Source organism: Schistocerca americana, chromosome X (assembly GCF_021461395.2).
Source record: "Schistocerca americana isolate TAMUIC-IGC-003095 chromosome X, iqSchAmer2.1, whole genome shotgun sequence".
In the NCBI taxonomy this organism is placed as follows: domain Eukaryota; kingdom Metazoa; phylum Arthropoda; class Insecta; order Orthoptera; family Acrididae; genus Schistocerca; species Schistocerca americana.
Window position 1 is genome coordinate 695,959,704 of NC_060130.1, and position 17,787 is coordinate 695,977,490.

General features: G+C 42.3%; 1 protein-coding gene across 1 annotated transcript in view; it reads right to left on the minus strand.

Moving 5' to 3' along the window:
• LOC124556257 overlaps window positions 1-17,205 on the minus strand; it is a 231,986-nt gene extending 214,781 nt beyond the window's left edge. Inside the window, exon 1 of the mRNA XM_047130244.1 lies at window positions 16,850-17,205. Coding sequence (XP_046986200.1) covers window positions 16,850-17,205 — 356 coding nt within the window. The remainder of the gene's footprint in view (window positions 1-16,849) is intronic.
• Between the last annotated feature and the right edge of the window lie 582 nt (window positions 17,206-17,787).

A 17,787-nucleotide genomic window follows, 5' to 3' on the forward strand; every position in this document is an offset into this window, starting at 1 on the left:
GTGTGTGTGTGTGTGTGTGTGTGTGTGTATGAGCGTGCGCTGACGAAACTGTGTTGCTTTTGTGAAATCTGACGAAGCTGTGTTGGATCTGTGAATGCTAATGAAGCTGTTTGGATTCTTCTGATGCTGATGAAGCATCCAACCACTTCTCTTGTCGCCGCATCCTTGTCTTGGTCTCTACTTATCACAATCTAAGTAATGGCCTGTGTGCAGATTTGACCGAAAGTCGCTACTGCATTCCTACTACTATGCATAAGTGACAGTTCACCTGAAGTTTCTATCTTCACTCACGTAGAAGCTATAGTTTCATGTAACGGTTTGAATGTCTTTGAAACAGCGTTTATAACATACGAGTGTCGTTCAATACGTAATGCCCTACATTTTTTTTCTGAGAACATATTTATTGTCAAGTGTCAGAATTTGTTGACTATATACATCAACATGTCTTGTCGACTTCCTACTTTTCTACGTAGTTTCCATCACGTTCAATGGCCGTACGCCAACGTTGTGGAAGAGCATGTATTCCCTACTGGTAAAAGCTCTTGTCCTATAGGCGTAGCCATGCCTTCACTGCATGGCTGACACTCTCATCTTAAAAATGTTTCCCCGTAGAGAATCTTTAAGCAGCCCAAAGAGATGGAAGTCCCAGGGTGCCAGGTCTGGACTGTAGGGTGTATGAGGCAATGATGTCCAACCCAATTTGGCGATGTGTTCCCGGGTTCTCAGAAGTGTGTGGGCTTGCATTATCGTGTTGGAGCAAGATTTCTGCTAGATTCTTGTCGGAAACGGTTCTCGAGTTTATTCAGTCTCTGAATTGACGGTTGACCCTCTTGGCATCACATCCATAAGAATGGCGCCATCACAATCCCAGAAGACTGTCACCATGATTTTTCCGGCAGAGGGGTTTGTATTGAATTTCTTCTTTAGTGGCAAATGAGGAGGGTGACACTTTATGGAGTGCCTTTTTGTTTTCCGGCGCAAAGTGGTCCAACCAACTTTCTTTCCCCGTAACGATCCTTGACAGAAAGGGCTCTCAATCGGTCTCAAAACGATCCTACAATTCAGATGAAATGGGTTTCCTACGAACCTTGTGGTGCGCTTTGAGCATTCGTGGAACCCATCCTGAGTACCTCTTTGAATATCGGAGAGTCTCGATCATTTCAGACGCACTTACAATGCTGACCCACAACCGTAGAGCCAATTGTCGAGTTGTTATGCGCCGGTCGGTACGAATAATGACATTCGCACGATTCAGCGTGTCTGGAGCAGTGGCTGCGATAGGCCGTTCCGAGCGTGGCTGGCCATGGAGCTTTGTTTCTGCATTTCCTGAGGGTGCAACTTTCTTTATCCATCGCCAAACTGTACTCCTATCAACTGCAGCATCGCCATACACTACACACAAAGGTTTATGGATTTTCACCACGGTTTCTTTTTCAGCACGCAAGAATTCAATAACAGCACGCTGCTTGTAAGTGATTTGTATGTTGACGCCATTTTGACGCTCTACTACGGCTCTGCGATCTGCCAGAACGGTTCGAGACTTCACAGGCGTACAGAACAAACATCAAACCTGAAGCACCAACAAGGACATTTGTGTATGTATATTTATGGCTTAAAAAAGTGTGGCATTACTTATTGAACGACCCTCATGTATAATAACGATCGATGGTCACAAGATACCAGGTACTCGGAGGAATTAGGATTCCTCACCTGAATGCAACGTAAACCACTCTAGTAACTACGGTATTACAATAAGCTGTGACGCTGTGGCTATGCAATGTACACTCCTGGAAATGGAAAAAAGAACACATTGACACCGGTGTGTCAGACCCACCATACTTGCTCCGGACACTGCGAGAGGGCTGTACAAGCAATGATCACACGCACGGCACAGCGGACACACCATGAACCGCGGTGTTGGCCGTCGAATGGCGCTAGCTGCGCAGCATTTGTGCACCGCCGCCGTCAGTGTCGGCCAGTTTGCCGTGGCATACGGAGCTCCATCGCAGTCTTTAACACTGGTAGCATGCCGCGACAGCGTGGACGTGAACCGTATGTGCAGTTGACGGACTTTGAGCGAGAGCGTATAGTGGGCATGCGGGAGGCCGGGTGGACGTACCACCGAATTGCTCAACAAGTGGGGCGTGAGGTCTCCACAGTACATCGATGTTGTCGCCAGTGGTCGGCGGAAGGTGCACGTGCCCGTCGGCCTGGGACCGGACCGCAGCGACGCACGGATGCACGCCAAGACCGTAGGATCCTACGCAATGCCGTAGGGGACCGCACCGCCACTTCCCAGCAAATTAGGGACACTGTTGCTCCTGGGGTATCGGCGAGGACCATTCGCAACCGTCTCCATGAAGCTGGGCTACCGTCCCGCGCACCGTTAGGCCGTCTTCCGCTCACGCCCCAACATCGTGCAGCCCGCCTCCAGTGGTGTCGCGACAGGCGTGAATGGAGGGACGAATGGAGACGTGTCGTCTTCAGCGATGAGAGTCGCTTCTGCCTTGGTGCCAATGATGGTCGTATGCGTGTTTGGCGCCGTGCAGGTGAGCGCCACAATCAGGACTGCATACGACCGAGGCACACAGGGCCAACACCCGGCATCATGGTGTGGGGAGCGATCTCCTACACTGGCCGTACACCACTGGTGATCGTCGAGGGGACACTGAATAGTGCACGGTACATCCAAACCGTCATCGAACCCATCGTTCTAACATTCCTAGACCGGCAAGGGAACTTGCTGTTCCAACAGGACAATGCACGTCTGCATGTATCCCGTGCCACCCAACGTGCTCTAGAAGGTGTAAGTCAACTACCCTGGCCAGCAAGATCTCCGGATCTGTCCCCCATTGAGCATGTTTGGGACTGGATGAAGCGTCGTCTCACGCGGTCTGCACGTCCAGCACGAACGCTGGTCCAACTGAGGCGCCAGGTGGAAATGGCATGGCAAGCCGTTCCACAGGACTACATCCAGCATCTCTACGATCGTCTCCATGGGAGAATAGCAGCCTGCATTGCTGTGAAAGGTGGATATACACTGTACTAGTGCCGACATTGTGCATGCTCTGTTGCCTGTGTCTATGTGCCTGTGGTTCTGTCAGTGTGATCATGTGATGTATCTGACCCCAGGAATGTGTCAATAAAGTTTCCCCTTCCTGGGACAATGAATTCACGGTGTTCTTATTTCAATTTCCAGGAGTGTATATCTGCAGAAGCACACACTTAGCAAAGTTGAATACCTGAGCTAGTGTACTAGGTGAAAGTCTGCTGATCACGCTACCATATTGAAGGGATCATAACCCCTAACAGTTCACAATCTGTTAAAAACCGTAATCAACTGTAGTCGCAACACGTTGCGAGTGTCGAGATTCAGTTCGGCAATAAAAGAAGAAATATTGTTTTATTAAGGTTCAATATTTCACGATATTAAGGCTTATTCAGGGATGATCAGTGGCATGACAGTTTAATCTCAGTGGATGAACTTTGTAATAATAATGTACATTAATCTGCATGAAGAGTCTCAAGAATAAAAGCTGAACATCAGACGAGCGTAGTGGGACAGTTGGCAAGAAAATGTATCTACTTTTGCACTCTAACGAATGGAGGATAATATAGGCTAGTGAACACATGAATTCACTGAAGCACCACATAGGGCACAACCGGAAGTTATCTATACTATATGTTCCAATCACACACATACGCCATGGAAAGGTAAATTACCGAAATGGAGGAGATAAAACAGAACACTAATATGCTGCTATCAGAATTAAGTGTCTGTCCAGGAAAATTGCAATATTTGTGGTGTCACCGCCAGACACCACACTTGCTAGGTGGTAGCTTTAAATCGGCCGCGGTCCATTAGTACATGTCGGACCCGCGTGTCGCCACTGTGTGATCGCAGACCGAGCGCCACCACAAGGCAAGTCTTGAGATACGGACTAGCACTCGCCCCAGTTGTACGGACGACGTAGCTAGCGATGCACACTGTCGAAGCCTCGCTCATTTGCCGAGCAGATAGTTAGAATAGCCTTCAGCTAAGTCAATGGCTACGACCTAGCAAGGCGCCATTAGTAACATTGCATGTATCTATGGAGTCTCATTTATATCGTCAATAGCGATGTACCAAGGATGGATTAAAGTTAAGTATTCCAGAAGCTACGTACTTTTCTTTATAGCATTCATTACGTATCCTGTTTCAGACCTCACGCCATCCTGCTTTAGCTTAGCGCGTGCCTTTCGGGGGTCCTCTCATTGTGTCTAGTCTGTCTTGTCTAGACACAACAATATTTACAGAAATGCCATCATCAGAAACCTATATTCAATAAACATCTGCTCACAATACAGCAGGAAGATATGGCGTGTGCTTAGTGTGGGGGGCAAGCCATAACCGTAGAAGCATTATAATACCAGAGGTTCTTTGGGTACTGATGCTCATCTCTGGTTTTCTAATTGCCATCGGTGAACTACCGCATCGCAAACCATGAAATATTCTGTAATACTCTTATACAGCACCCGCAAGCATGTCCCAGTTAACACAACTGATTATCTCAGAAGTAGTGGAAAAACTAAGACGTTCATAGAACGCCACAAATTTAAATCATGCGAATACTGTATCTATGCATGTCTGGTTCACTTCGCACTTAAAAGCGGTGCTGAGCCTTGCAACACCACTGACGTAAAGTGAAAGTATTCGTGCGAGTTATCAACATGACTGAGGCAAACACATGACGTCACAAGCAGTGTCCCTCGTATCTATGATATCATCATCATCACCATCATTATGTAACACGCTATGCCGTCTTCAGTGACATCATCATTGCCATACCTTTCCTGCTTTTCCTCCCTCCACACACCTCTCCAAGCAATCACAACTGAGTATTATAGAGGCCATTAAAATGAGACCGCCAATCACAACGTCTGTATCGAGTTCCGTTAGATTCTCTCGAACTGCGTAAAAATGGCGATGTGTTCGAAAAAATATTTCTCATACTGCAGTATTTAAACTGCGTAAAATGGTGGCTTCTTGAAAGAATGTTGCCAATACAGTATTTTCATACTGAAAATAGTGTAAACTTCATTTGAATAGGTATAATGTTAAGGAAAGTACAGCTAATACAACAGTATAACCTCAACTGTATAACTGTCCCACATCTGTATTTCATTTCTCTGTCTCTCTCTCTCTCTCTCTCTCTCTCTCTCATCTCTCTCTCTCTCTCTCTCTCTCTCACACACACACACACACACACACACACACACACACACACACTATCCCTATAATGCTTACTTTAACGAGACATCGAAATATAGTATAATACAGAGCGAATAGTAGAGGAATAATCCAACAAAAATATAATATTTTTCCGCGTTTTCATACAATAACTCAATTTTTTCCAATATACATTAAAATCATAGTTATCTTTGACTTGCAGCACGAACTGTAATTTTATGCTGTCAAACAGTGGCAACATACAAAATGTACCCTGTAATTCATGTTCAACACTTTCTATAAAAATCATCTACGGCAAACAGTAGGCAATTACAGTTCAAACAATTCAAATATGTGAGAAATCTCCAAAAGCCAACCAAGTTTGACAGCTGTGACACTGAATAACATTTCGTAAGCAAACTGTATACAATACGAGTGATATACCTATCATTAATGTAACAATGACAAAGTATTTTATACTAAAAGAGAATTTCTTCATTGTAATAAATACATTAATTTTTTCTTGCACATCAAGAGCAACTAAGTGTTGAGAATCTGTAAATCGCTCTTTCTTGAGCTACAGCGTTGTTCTCTCATTTACTCCTGAAAAAGCATTTATGTTGTAACCAGAATCAGTGACATTGTATATGGGAAGTAAAAACTTGAGCAAATTAAACACAGACCGACAACAATCTTCTACTAGAGTTCCATCTTTAATATCCCTTATAGTATTACTTATGAATTGGAACTGACACTTTTATACACACAGTTTTTCTACTATATACGTATGTCAAAAAATACGTTAGTTTGTATGACAATTTCCAAAATTAAATGTGTCCATGTTGTTCACTCTACTGCATTAGTCACATACACAAGGTGCTGCTGTTGACAACGTCTAGTTCACCATCATCGGTAGCTATGAATTTAGTGGTTCCTATATTTTCAATCCTTCACATAAACCAGCACTCCCACTTCAAATTTGGTGTCGACATATCTAGCTATCAAGGGAGGGCGTCGCTCTCTTCTCCAATGCCAAAAGTGTTTCAGTGCCCATTGGACTACTACCATAACAAGATGCATCAAGCTCTGCCACATTTAAGCAGAAGAATCTCTGCTTTTTTGAATTACTATAAGTAATTGGTAAGAGAAATACTAATTTTATTATTCTTATTATTAGTAGTAGTAGTGCGTATTAGACATTTTGTTGCATTTCAATTACGTGTACCCAGAGGGCAGAAGAAGTATCAGTTATCTGCTTCATATTTACACCTGTTTTCCTTCCAAGGCCGCAACTGTCGACTTTTCCAACAATTTCCGACAAGATCATACTTTTTCCAGCGAGCAGATGTAAAGAATCAGCACCTCATTACTCATTGCAGTATCAAAGCATGTCATACATGCCGACTCGTCAAAAAGAATGTGTGTTCTTTCTCTCACAATCACGCCAGTATATACTGAAGCACTTTCCAACAAGCAAATGCTTTGTCAACAAATTCAAACTTGCTAGTACCAACCAAGGTGTGTCGCATTTCGCTGAGCTCATTCAAATATATTGAAAATAAGAGTGAGCCCACATCAAAAACGGAATGGTTTCACCTACTGACTTTACTGCATGGTGAAATTAACGGTAGTTTGGTGCATCAGTGCTTATTTCACATCAATATGCAAGTCAGCTGTTTGTGAATCAAACAGCCATATCACTTCCAATCCTCTGTGAGTGATCGCTGTTGTGGGCCCATTACATATTTTATGTTAAACTATTGATAATAGTATGCACTTTAAACAGAAATTGTAAACATCTTGCAACAATCAATGTACCCCAAAGTTCCTCTTCAGCAGATATTAGCTACAGTTTGTTACAGTTTATACTGTAACATAGGCGATATGTTACCTTTCCGTTCTAGATCAAACCAGCTGAACTTAGTTTAGACTCGCTGATGCCAGCCGGACAATAGCTGTCAGAATAAACAGGATGCATGGTCAACAAATTCAGACTGCCCAAAGGTATTAACATAAGTGTCATGTTACACCAAGCTAATTCAAAGGCATTCAGAAGAATTTTGAGCTACCTATGGTCATTTTCGATACCTTTCAAAGTGGCTTTTAGAAACATTAAGCATTATTTCACCCGTTGTATCGTTAACCGACGTCCGTAACATAAGCAGTATGATTTCTGATTATGATAAATATTGTACTGTTATTAAAATATCCATCATATTAGTTGGATACTTTGAAACATGACAAAAATTTATTGAAAATTCAGATTGTTTAGCTACCACTGAACATGAGAACAATTTACACAAACTCTGATCGTTTGGATAATTTAGAACATGACGCTAGTATACGCCAAATTCAGGTCGTTTGAATACCTTTGAACATGAGCTGAAATTCAGATCGTTTGGCTACTTTTGTACAAGATGCTGAAAACACAGATCAGTCGGATATTTTTGAACATGACGCAAAATTCAATTCGGAAATTTAGATCCATTCTGTTTAAATTTTTTTCTGTTCCATTTCATTCCGACTCCGTTCCATTCCATTCCAATCCATTCCATTCTATTCCATTCAATTCCATTCCACTCCAATCAATTCCATTCCACTCCATTTCAATCCATTCCATTCCGATTTGTTCCCTTCCATTTTTGAGTGAAATTCGGATCTGTTCAGCTCTGATCCATCCCAGTCTCATTCCGTTCAGTTCTGTTCTGCTCTGTTCTGTTACATTCAGATTCACTCTGTTCTGCTCAGATCCGTTCCTCTGCCATCGGTTTTTTACTGCTGTATGTGAAGAAAACCGAATTTGGAGGCTTACAGCTCCTGGGGAGTCACTTACTGGTGGTGTCAGCTACTGTGGGTGTCAGCAACGGGGGGAGGGGGTCATCTTCTGGTTTCTGAAACTGTATTTTAGCACCATTAGCTGATAGCGTGTATGTGCAGTGAATGAGTGCAGTTGCCCCGAACGCATGTTTGATAGTATTTTGGGGCGATGGGGAGTGGGGGGGGGGGGGGGGGGGAGGTCAATGAGTATCAGTTTACAGGTTGAGGGCACTTTTGAACATGACTGTAATTTACACAAAATTCAGATCGTTTTACTGCTTTTGACGAAATAAGTAATGAAATCACATAAATATAACATATGTACTGGTGCTGCTGTGATCATGCACTAAGGAACATTTCTCGCAGAAACATGTCTACTGTGAATGCCGCCAACATCGAACGACAATTATTACATGACTTTTTACAATGCTGTTTGTTCACATTTTTATGCTAATGTCTAAGCTTTAAAATTACGTGTATTTATTTTTGCACATTTATTTATTGTTGAATGCAGTGATTAAAATATACCAAAGGAATAAATTTACCTTTCACACATACGAGTACCACACAGATCTAATCGTTGATGACAAGCTAATAAGAGGAGCTTTGCATGTAGACAAATATCGAGACGAGTTGTTACAAAGCGTTAATACTGGAGGGCTAACATAGGTGATGCATGCCCATATATCTGCAATAAAAGTGCTGATTGGATAAATTTGGGAGTGTGTTGCCAGTCAATTCATTGGATATATACACATTTTGAGCCATTTTAAATTACAGATACGATTTATATATGACAATGAGAGTAATATCCTCCGGATTAGACAGATCTCCAAGCCGTAGTACATATTTAAAACTAGATACGAAAGAAAACTGTAATGCTACTACATATGATGTTGAGAATGAGCATTTGTTGTGCCTATGAACGAAAATTAAAAAAGAATTTAAAAAATGGGTAGTACGATTTCGTCCCTGACAAACGTAACGAAGTGTGATAAATCGTAAATCTGCTTCACGTCACAGCTCCAAATTCATGATCGGGGTGCATTTACTTTGACATACCAGAAATCCAATTCACAATATTGCCGCAGCAAAATTTATTGACAATGCAGTTCAGCACCGAAAACTAGATGTGACGCTTTTGTCTTATCCTATAACATTTCAACATCTCAGCTTGTGTAAAGACAAGCGAAATTCTCTTGAGTGTACTCTTCAAACTTTTAGGCCATGTTCATTTCATATATCGAACGCAAATTGTTAGGTCGCCTGTGAAACACTGGCTAATAACTTTTCTGATAACATTTTTACTTCGGTGGGAGTACAACAGTTGTGTATATTAAGTAATGTTGTTGACACATTCACTGATTTATATGTATTAAGTCACGTTTATTTAGATTCAAACACTAATCGTCGATTCTATGCCGGTGTTTCTGTATTTTCTATAGTCTTCTGGCGTTTGCTACCTTCGAACAGATATCTTCATCCCCAAAAAACCTCATGGCGCTTCCGACGTTACGGATTAGGTAACTGTTGCAAGCACAATCACAAGATATTCTTCATAAGAAAGCTATCACAGCAAAGGTGTCGATTTGCATGCTACAATGCTGTATATCGATAACTACGTTTTGTAAAGACAGATTACATCTTACATATGGTCTCTGTAGTAGCTTATGAAACATGACAGCTCACGAAATTTCAATATAGTAAGGTACTCAGGTGATATCTACATTTCTTTTCTTCTTTTAGCATTGGCAATACTTTTCTTAACTATGGCGTCAGTGTGTCCAGAGAGAGAGAGAAAGAGAGAGAGAGAGAGAGAGAGAGGGAGAGAGAGAGACGAATGGACCTAGTTTACACACTTGAGATGAATCTTAATCATTTTTTTAAACACTGTAGTGTTGTGAGTACTTTTTTAACATAGCGACAATTAAGGCAAGGCTTATGTAAGTTTTATTGCAGAAATACTGTATTGGAAATATTTTACTTTTTAACATGGCGCCTAAGTAAAGTGAAGATTATTTAATTATTTTGGAATTACTATAGTATTGGCACTATTATTTGAACATGGCGCCATTTTTACACAATTCAAGCGAAGATTAAGTAATTTGTGAAATGCATTGTGATCAGAGTTGTAAGACTACCGTATGATACCATAGACCATCACAAGTAAACGAATATAAGGGCAGTTTCCCTAGTTGTACTGGTCAGTATTACTTAACATAACTTCAACGCTTCATCGAGCTTATATAAAACATATTTCTGTTAGTTTGAAACAACGTTCGCACTTATCAATAATAACAGGAAACTCTTGACTTTGATCATAATGAAGAACGTTCTGTTGAATACATTATAACAGCAATAATTATACAGGCATTTTTATGTTTGTGCATATAAACTGTACTTACATCAAAAGTAATTGCTTTGCGCAGAAATTACTCGAGCAGCTCATTTTATTACTCGTAAAATGCAATTTATTCTTTGTGAGTACATAAAGTACACAATGGACTAACAATGAACGGTGTAAAGCCCCTAATTGCATGTGAAAGATACGAAAAAACAAACAAAATACAGGGTGAAGTTGTCGGCTTACAGTTCCTCTCTTACACATCCTTTTATGTTTCTTTCCCGACCAGTGCTACCAATACTAGGGGTGATCCTACCATTTACTACGTCATTTACGTACTGTATCAAAACCAGCTAACTGTAGTTTTGGTAGAGTGCATTTATAATTGTGATTGGGTGCCTCATTTTAATGGCTGCTGGTTGTGATTGGCTATTTCATTTTTATGGCCACAAAAATACTACACTGGGATTGGTTGGAGAGATGAGGGGTATGACGACATCGTTGAAAGATAGCGTTACTTGTCACTTGATGATTACAACAAAAATGGATGGGTGGCTTGTGACTTAATGTATTTGCCCGTGGCATTCTGGCAACCCGCACTAGCACTTGCACTTCACGTGTTACCTCACGCTTCAGTACAGCATATAAGTGCAAAGTGTGCGAAGATCGGGATATACATCTCTCATCTGCACCCTGACGGTTTGATCTAGTAATACTGCAAATGAAACCTGTATTTAAAACGTCATTCACTGGCTGTAAGACTGAGAGGTATATCCCATTATTGAAAAAAATTCAAGGGTAGAGTACCCGGTTGTTAAGGTCTCTGCGAACCAAAAATGTTATGGATCTTTTTGCCACAGAGACACTTGTATCATACATATTACTGCTACATAGAATGTAGAGAACTTTAGGGCTTAACCACCGTCAGTTTCGTTTGATAACACCTGATATTAGGTGTCCCACACAGTAATTTACTCCGCAAAAAGGCAGCTGCAGTAATCATCGACATGGGAGCGATTTAGGAAACTTGTGATGGCTTGCACTCCATCAGCCAGAATGGTGATAATATGCAACTTCCTTTTATCGTCAATATACACTGTGATACATAGCACCTCTGCTGTTGAACGTGTTGGCAAATTTTTTGGGAAGACTATCCAGCTTGCAACAGGTCCAAAATACGTCACTCTGAAATTCAATTACTTGCAGGATTGCGTAGATCAACACCGTCCTGGGATGTATTCGAATCTCCGAAACAGTGCGACACCATACTTCTCAAAACTAATAACAGTTCTGGGATTCAGATGGCATGTTACCTGGTAGAGGGCAACGTTGGTCCACCTGGAACGAAACCCAAAGAACGCAAGAAATGAGAATCGCCGAATATCCGGCGAAATATCTCTGAAAATTTGCCATAGAAACAGCTTCGGAATCGTCGCTACCGAATCATAAGTAGTCGCTGCTCGCCATCTGGTGTAATTTTTTTGTTCTACACCGGCGCTGTATACCATAGATTTCCGTAAACCTGTCGCGCGGGGTAGCCGCGTGGACGAGGGCGAACTGCCACAGTTCGCGCTGCTCCCCCCGTCAGAGGTTCGAATCCTCCCTCGGGCATGGGTGTGTGTGTTTTTCTGAGTGTATGTTAGTTTAAGTTAGATTAAGTAGTGTGTAAGCCTAGGAAGTGATGATCTCAGCAGTTTGGTTCTATAGGAACTTACCAAAAATTTTTTCCGTAACCACTTCAATTGGCCACCACCACATCATCACAAGGTCACTTTACCAGGTGTACACCACTCCGCATCGACACTTCGTAAACTGCCAAACAGTCAATAAGAAATTCTGCGCATTTTTAAATATATTTTCGTGGGTAGTGATTATGTATGTTACTGTACTTACATTTTCCGTCCTGTTGTGTATCTCTGGTGGATATATGTTTCTATTTCTGTCGGCTACACTGTCCTCCCACGGTTTTTTTCTATAATTTCACTCTAACCTTACTTAATACATATTTTCCATAAACTATGATTAAAGCAGGCGCTTACGTCTCCATGTTCTTTGAGAGATGTTATTATCGACGCTCACTTGTTCATTGTTTGGCGTATGTTTACTGAGGCGCTGACTTTCAGTGTTTCGCAAGAACTATCGTGGTATGTCTGCTTACTTAATTTTCTGTGTGTGTGTGTGTGTGTGTGTGTGTGTGTGTGTGTGTGTGTGTGTGTGAGAGAGAGAGAGAGAGAGAGAGAGAGAGAGAGAGAGAGAGAGCGAGAGAGAGTGAGTGAGTGAGTCAAACAATTTTTTGTTGCACAGTGCTTCATCTCCATTGAAGACTTTCTTACCTTGTGTCACTCGTTTTTTGTGTGTGGTTGTTCTCATCTATTATGAATTTTGGATGGAGACTGTTACTATCTCTGAGGATGTTAAGATCAGTCTCAATGTTATTTCGGTGATGGTTATCTTGTGTGAGATGAACTGCAAAATTGGAATGTGTGCTGAGGTGATCGGAATACCTCGTTTTAAAATATCAGCGTATTGTAAACAGATTTGCGTGAACTATAGGTTAACTGATTCATTCCTGCTTTGGAGTTTTTGTGGAGGGGTTCTTGGTATTTAAATATTCTCTTTACTGTGCTGCTTGTGCAGAATGATATTTGTAGTTCTCATTTCTTCAGAACGTTCCTCGCCCTATGGACGCTTTTGTTGCAGTATGTTGGTATGTATCATGTCGTGTTCTTTGTATTCCTAGTTCTCTGTGGTTGGTAATGAGTCTCCAAAAGCTCCTTGAACACCTGAACTGCATATATGAAAAAATAAAGTTTGGTATGGAGGTGTATAAAGATGGTTTCTTACCGTTTTTAGACGTCTTGGTATGACGCAAAAGCGATAGCACAATTGGGCATTCAGTGTTTTTAAAGGCCACGCATACTGACCTTTGTTTACAATCTACTAGCTGCCGCCATTATGTACAAACGATGGGCATTCCAAAGACCATGATACACCGAGCGTATACCATCTCAGGTGCCTAGATTTGGTGGTGGTAAGTTTAGACCGCGCGGCTACCCCGCGCGGCTCAGATGCCTATACTGCAAATGGAACTGAAACACCTGCAAACTGTGTTTCTGAACAACGAATATGCCTCTCAACAAGTACAGAGAGCGCTGCAGACGTAAAAACGACAGAAAAAGGAAGAGGATAAGGCCTTCAAATTGACTACTCGTCTACCATATATTGCAAACGTTTCAACTAAAATAGGCAGACTATTAAGAAGACATAAAGTAATCTTTTGACTCCTTCCAAAATATCAGTGCTTTAGGGATCTATTAAAGACGACTTAGAGATGCGCAAAGCAGGTGTTTACAGGATTCCCTGTGAATGCGGTGAAACTTACATGGGGCAAACGACGCCACTTTGCAGGATCGCGTAACAGAACTCGCCTTCTCCCAGCAAATACGTCTGCTATCGTTGAACACTGTACTTCCACTGGTCATGAAATGCAATGAAACAAAAATTGTGGCCCATACGTCAAGCTTCTGGAGCTTAATCAGCAATGAATCAACGGGAATTCGACTGTCTGAATCCCTTATAAATCAATACAGCCGTTTTCAGTTAAATCCTGCAATGGACCCGAATGTAGAAGAACTTCGTGCTCTGCGTGATCGGCGTCGTCCTGCGATCTTACCGTGAGAAGCCAATCGTTTTGATATCGAAGAGACGAGCTCTCGCCGCGGAGGGCGCGCAGAGTAGCGCACAGAATTACTCCACTCAAGCAGCGCATGTGCAGTGCCAACTAGGACACCACGCACGTGCCGGTGGGCTCTTAAGTAGCGAGCTTGGTGTATTGCTCGTCAGTATTCACCTGGAGATGGCCACGAGACACTGCGCTGAAATATCGTACCAGAAAGTTACAGATATCCGACAGTTCTCCCGAAATTTTATAGGATAACATTAAGACTGGTCTTCAGATCCTCAGAAAAAAACAATAGTTTTTATTGAAGAATTGCAATAGAGGAGAACGACTGCAAACGAAAAGAAATGATATAGCGACAGAAAGCCCTGAATGAAAATACAGCACAGTGGAACACTCATTGAACTAGACAAAGACACTTCCCCACATGAAACATAGTAACCAAACACCACCAAATATCCATAAGCATCTGTTTCTCAATCCCTTCCACCCTGGCCTCCTCTATCCAGCTCCCAGTCTCTCCCTCTCTCATTTTACACACACAAACACACACACACACACACACACACACACACACACACACACACAGGCAGACACACGACAATAGTTCGCACGAAACATACAGAATTAGAGCCACACTAAACATGTGCCAAACGATGAACAAGCGACAGTGACAGTAATACAGCACCTCTCAATGAGTATGGGGACATAAGTGCCTGCTCGCATTACGTTTTGTGGAAAATACGTGTGAACTAAACGTGAGAGTTAAATGATATCAAAAAACGGTGACAAAACAGTGTATACAATAGCAACAGAAAAACATATCCACCAGACATTCACTACAGGGCGGAATATGCAAGTAGAATAGCATACATAACCACTACCCTTAAAAAAATATTTCACAAATGCACACAGTTTCTTCATCACTACTTTGGTGATGAGATGGTGTCAAAACGAGAAAAGTCGATCTGTCAAAATTCATTTTCACAAACTATGTAATTTTCAGGTGAGTAGTCGCAACATACCAAAAAATGCACATGTTACAAATTTTAGGTCTAAAATACGTAGGTAAAGGATCATGAACTTCGTGTTATATTTTACAGAAATATATTTGATCCAAAGAAGATAGCGCACAGGTGTGAAAATATGTCTGGGTGGATAAAAAGAAATAAATTGTGTTTTGCGTAAGGCGGAACTTAAAAAACAAATAACAAACCAAACTCTGTAAAGGATTTATCAGATAATTGCGAAGAAGTGCCCCTTAAGTTAAATCTGTCCAAGACAAATATTATGTACAGGTGTGTAATTGCAAGACGAACAATACTTAACAACAAATTTCTAAAAAAAAATTAAATAATATGTTTATTTGAGACAGTTAATTGATATCCAAGAAGACTTAAGAAGTGATATTTTCCACCCCAAGCTAGGCTGGAAGGGTTGTGGTAGAAACGCAACCGTCTTAATCTCATATACCAGCAATATTAAAAAAGCTTGTATTCGAATAGCGTCTTCTTACCGTACGAACATATGGTTGTGAAGGCTGGATTTTAAACGAGGGTTTTTTTTTTCCACTAGAAAACTTCGATCCCCTCAGGAACTCTGGAAAGGTAGCTGTTAGCTCTTGCTGAAAAAGATCGGGATAGAAGTGAAGACGTAAGAGCTATAATAGGACTTTTGGATGTTGTGGTTAAGTTAAAGGCTCTAGAAAGAAAATGACCAGGAATTATCGCACAAAGAAATAGCAGGATTCCCAGAGAAAGACGAAGACCACAAGGAAGGTCGTCCGACTGAAGAATTTCGCAGGCTTCATCAGGTAGAGGACAGTGGGAGCCAGAGGGGCGAGGAAACAGCAATTAAAATTGCCTTTCTTAGCTTAAGATTATAATGGCTATACCTTGTAAAGTCTGAATTCGCTGAACAATAAACAAATAAATAAATATGATTACAGGCCCAGTACGAGGCTCTTAATGTCAGACCACATTCCAGCAAGTTAGGCATATTTCTTGTGGATTTCGTATTTTCATGCCCTGTACATGGTTTAATTGCGTCCAAAGCCTGGCTCTATTAAGTACAATTTTCATTGTCCTGTATAAGTGCCCTGTGCAACTACAGAGTTTCTGTATCACGTTTCATTCACTTACAGCCATCTTCCAATGTGATACCATAATTTCTGAAACATATTTGCGTAAAAATACTTTTATAAGGAAATTGAATTTCGATTATTGTTTCTGTCTTATGATATACCTGTTGAAAAAAAATTTCAAATGTGTGTGAATTCCTAAAATGTTCAAATGTATGTGAAATCTTATAGGACTTGATTGCTAAGGTCATCAGTCCCTAAGCTTATACACTACTTAACCTAAATTATCCTAAGGACAACACACATATCCATACCCGAGTGAGGACTCGAACCTCCGCCGGGACCAGCCGCACAGTCCATGACTGCAGCGCCTGAGACCGCTCGGCTAATCCCGCGCGGCCTGTGAAATCCTAAGGGACAAAACTGCTGACGTCATCGGTCCCTACACACTGCTTAAACTAACTTAAACTAACGCATGCTAAGAACAACACACACACGCCCGAGGGAGGACTCGAATCTCAGGAGGGAGCGGCCGCGCAATCCGTGATATGGCGCCTCAAACCGTACGGCCACTCAACGCGGCCCTATCTAAGATAGTGTCACTATCAACAAAATTTCCTAACAAAAGAGTAGCGTCATGCTGCTTGTCGGGTATTAGTGAAATTAACACAAGCGAACAGCCCTGGCGGCGATGCTTTCAGAGACCTTACGCTACATTACCTGAGCTGCTGATTGGCGACTCGGAAGTGGTTGTCCGGGTCCCGCAGCATGTGGGTGTGGACGGCGTGCACGAGGCTGTGGAGCGAGGGCGACGCGTCGGGCCTGGGGAAGACAGGCCGAAAGGCTGCGCCGGCGGCAGAGGCCACGAGGCGGCGCCAGCGCAGCAGCGCGCCCACGTCCTGCGGCGTCAGGCACAGCTCGTGCGAGATGGCGCACTCCACGCCCGACACTCCTGCCACACACAACTGACGCTGACCACACTTCGATCTTTTCGTGCAGTTGGCTAGCAGCCAATTTACTCCCAGCACTGTACCCCAATGTAGTCCTGGAATGTGTAAGTCTATAATTTCATTCATTTTTTTAGTTCAAAGAGAGAGAAGAGCCAGAATAAATTCTGCATACAGGGTAATTTTGCTAAATGGGGGTAAACTGCAGGAAGCAATACCCGAGAGAAAAGAGAGCAAGAATTCTACAAGCGACGTACGGCCGGAAATGCCTTCCAAGAAAGATACACCCACATGAAGGTGGAGATGAAAGATCTTTGACAGGGCAGATTTCATTAATTGCAAGCACACAATAGAAAACATCAGGCAACTGGGAATGCTGTGTCTCTTCTATTGTTTAGCTCCACACTGAAGAGGGCAGTGAGCTGGAGCACCACGATGAAGTAGCCACACTAGCCTTCGTACCACCAAAGTCACGTCTTCCACCAGGGGAGACAGGCTCACCAGCAGGAAGTGCAGATATGTCTCGCCCGTGAAGCCTTGTGGAAGGGCTGCTGGTCCCACGAGGCCGTCGCCAATAATCGTCGCCCATACATTGAGGCTAATCGGTGCTAACGGCTCGCTACCACCACACCGTGAAGATTCTCTGTAGCCCACAGGTGGGTTTTGTGAAAATTGGCGACACCGCTCCTCGTAAAGGTAGCCTCGCGACTG